Genomic DNA, 1,640 nt, shown 5'->3' with positions numbered 1-1,640 from the left:
TGGACTGTGGATTCATAGGATTTGACTTAAATAGCTTGATGTTCCACCTGGCGCAGTAGTCTTCCGTTTTGTTGGATATGAATTATGACCCGTTGTCACATATGATTTATGAAGGGATACCGTATCTGCTGACTATGTTCCTCTTGATGAAAGATATCACATGCTTCTCCAGGATCTAAGGGAAAGCTTCTGCCTCTATCCATTTAGATAAGTATTCCGTCATTGACAGCATATACGTCCTGTTTCCAGAAGCACAGGGTAATGGTCCCACAATGTCCATTCCCTATTTCATAAATGGCCAAGGCGAGATGATCGGATGCATATGTTCTGCTGGCTGGTGGCTGACAGGGGCGTGCCTTTGGCATTCTTCACATTTCTTGATGTAATCTATGGCGTCCTTCCTCATGGTAGGCCAGAATTAACCCCGCCTTAGTGTCTTGTTGGACATGCTCCTACCCCCTGTATGATTTCCACAATCACCACTGTGGATATCACACATCACTGGTTGTGCCTTTTGTATGCTCAAGCACCTCAGATAGGGTCCTGCCAAGGACTTCCTAAATAGGATACCATCAATGAGTACGAATCTGAAGGATTTCATTTTGAAGCTCCTGGCGTCTTTGTAGTCAGGTGGTAATACCTCATCACGTAGCCAACTAATGTAAGGCTTGCGCCAATCATCAGTTTCTTCCTGGGGTGTGGCAGTACACAGTATCCCTGCTTCGTATGTCCACCGGGTGGTTGCGGCCTTTACCGGTGTTCGTTGTTCATTCTCGGCGTATGGGGGTTTCATGACATGTATGAATGGTATAGAACCCATCGCCCCTCGGGAGTGAAGGTCGCTTCTGTGGTGGCAAGAGCATCTGCTTCAACATTTTGGTCCCTTGGTATCTGCTGGATGTGGAAGGAGGCAAAGCGAAGTTTGAGCTCCTTTGCCACTTCCAGGTAGGCTACCATTTTAGGATCCCTGGCCGTGTACATGTTATTCACGTGGTTGACAATTAGTTGGGAGTCACTATACACCTTGATATGGTTGATTTGCATTTCTAAGGCTAATTGAAGTCCTAAGATTAGGGCCTCGTATTCAGCCTCGTTATTCGTTGCTTTGAACTCGCACCATACTGCCTGTATTATCTGTCCCCCCTGAGATGATTTCAGGACCAGCCCTACCCCTGCTCCCTTCATGTTGGATGCCCTATCAACATGTAATTCCCATACCTGCTCCCCTTTAGCCTCACTTAGGGTCAAGATTTCACTGTCGGCATATTCTTGAAGGGTGGGACTAAAGTCTGACACAAAGTCAGCTAGGGCTTGGGACTTTATGGCTGTTCGAGGTTCAAATTTCAGGTCGTACCCACTTAGGTGGACAGACCACTTAACCATTCTCCCTGACAGTTCGGGTTTCCTCATTATGATTCTCAGGGGGTAGTTGGTCACGACTGAAATTGTATGTGACTCAAAATAGGGACGCAATTTGTACGAAGCAGTAACAATTGCTAAAACGAGTTTTTCTAGAGATGTGTACCTGGTCTCTGCAGGTAACAGAGACTTTCTTATATAGTATACTGGTTTCTGCATACCTTCGTGCTCTCGTACCAGTACAGTGCTTACAGCCGCCTCTGTTACTGACAGATACAAGT

General features: G+C 46.2%; 1 protein-coding gene across 1 annotated transcript; it reads right to left on the bottom strand.

The window, feature by feature from the left end:
- Positions 1 to 789: 789 nt before the first annotated feature.
- LOC141628527 (uncharacterized) lies at positions 790 to 1,410 on the bottom strand. The gene has a single exon (XM_074441656.1). It carries the CDS (start codon positions 1,408 to 1,410, stop codon positions 790 to 792), a length of 621 nt encoding a protein of 206 aa, XP_074297757.1.
- Positions 1,411 to 1,640: the final 230 nt, after the last annotated feature.

This window comes from Silene latifolia, chromosome Y, assembly GCF_048544455.1.
Source record: "Silene latifolia isolate original U9 population chromosome Y, ASM4854445v1, whole genome shotgun sequence".
In the NCBI taxonomy this organism is placed as follows: Eukaryota; Viridiplantae; Streptophyta; class Magnoliopsida; order Caryophyllales; family Caryophyllaceae; genus Silene; species Silene latifolia.
The sequence above is the reverse complement of the archived record's forward strand: the minus strand, read 5'-3'. Positions and strand labels throughout refer to the sequence as shown.

Excerpts from the sequence above, each read along its gene's own strand:
- LOC141628527 (XM_074441656.1), bottom strand. The coding sequence starts at position 1,410 with ATGAGGAAACCCGAACTGTCAGGGAGAATGGTTAAGTGGTCTGTCCAC.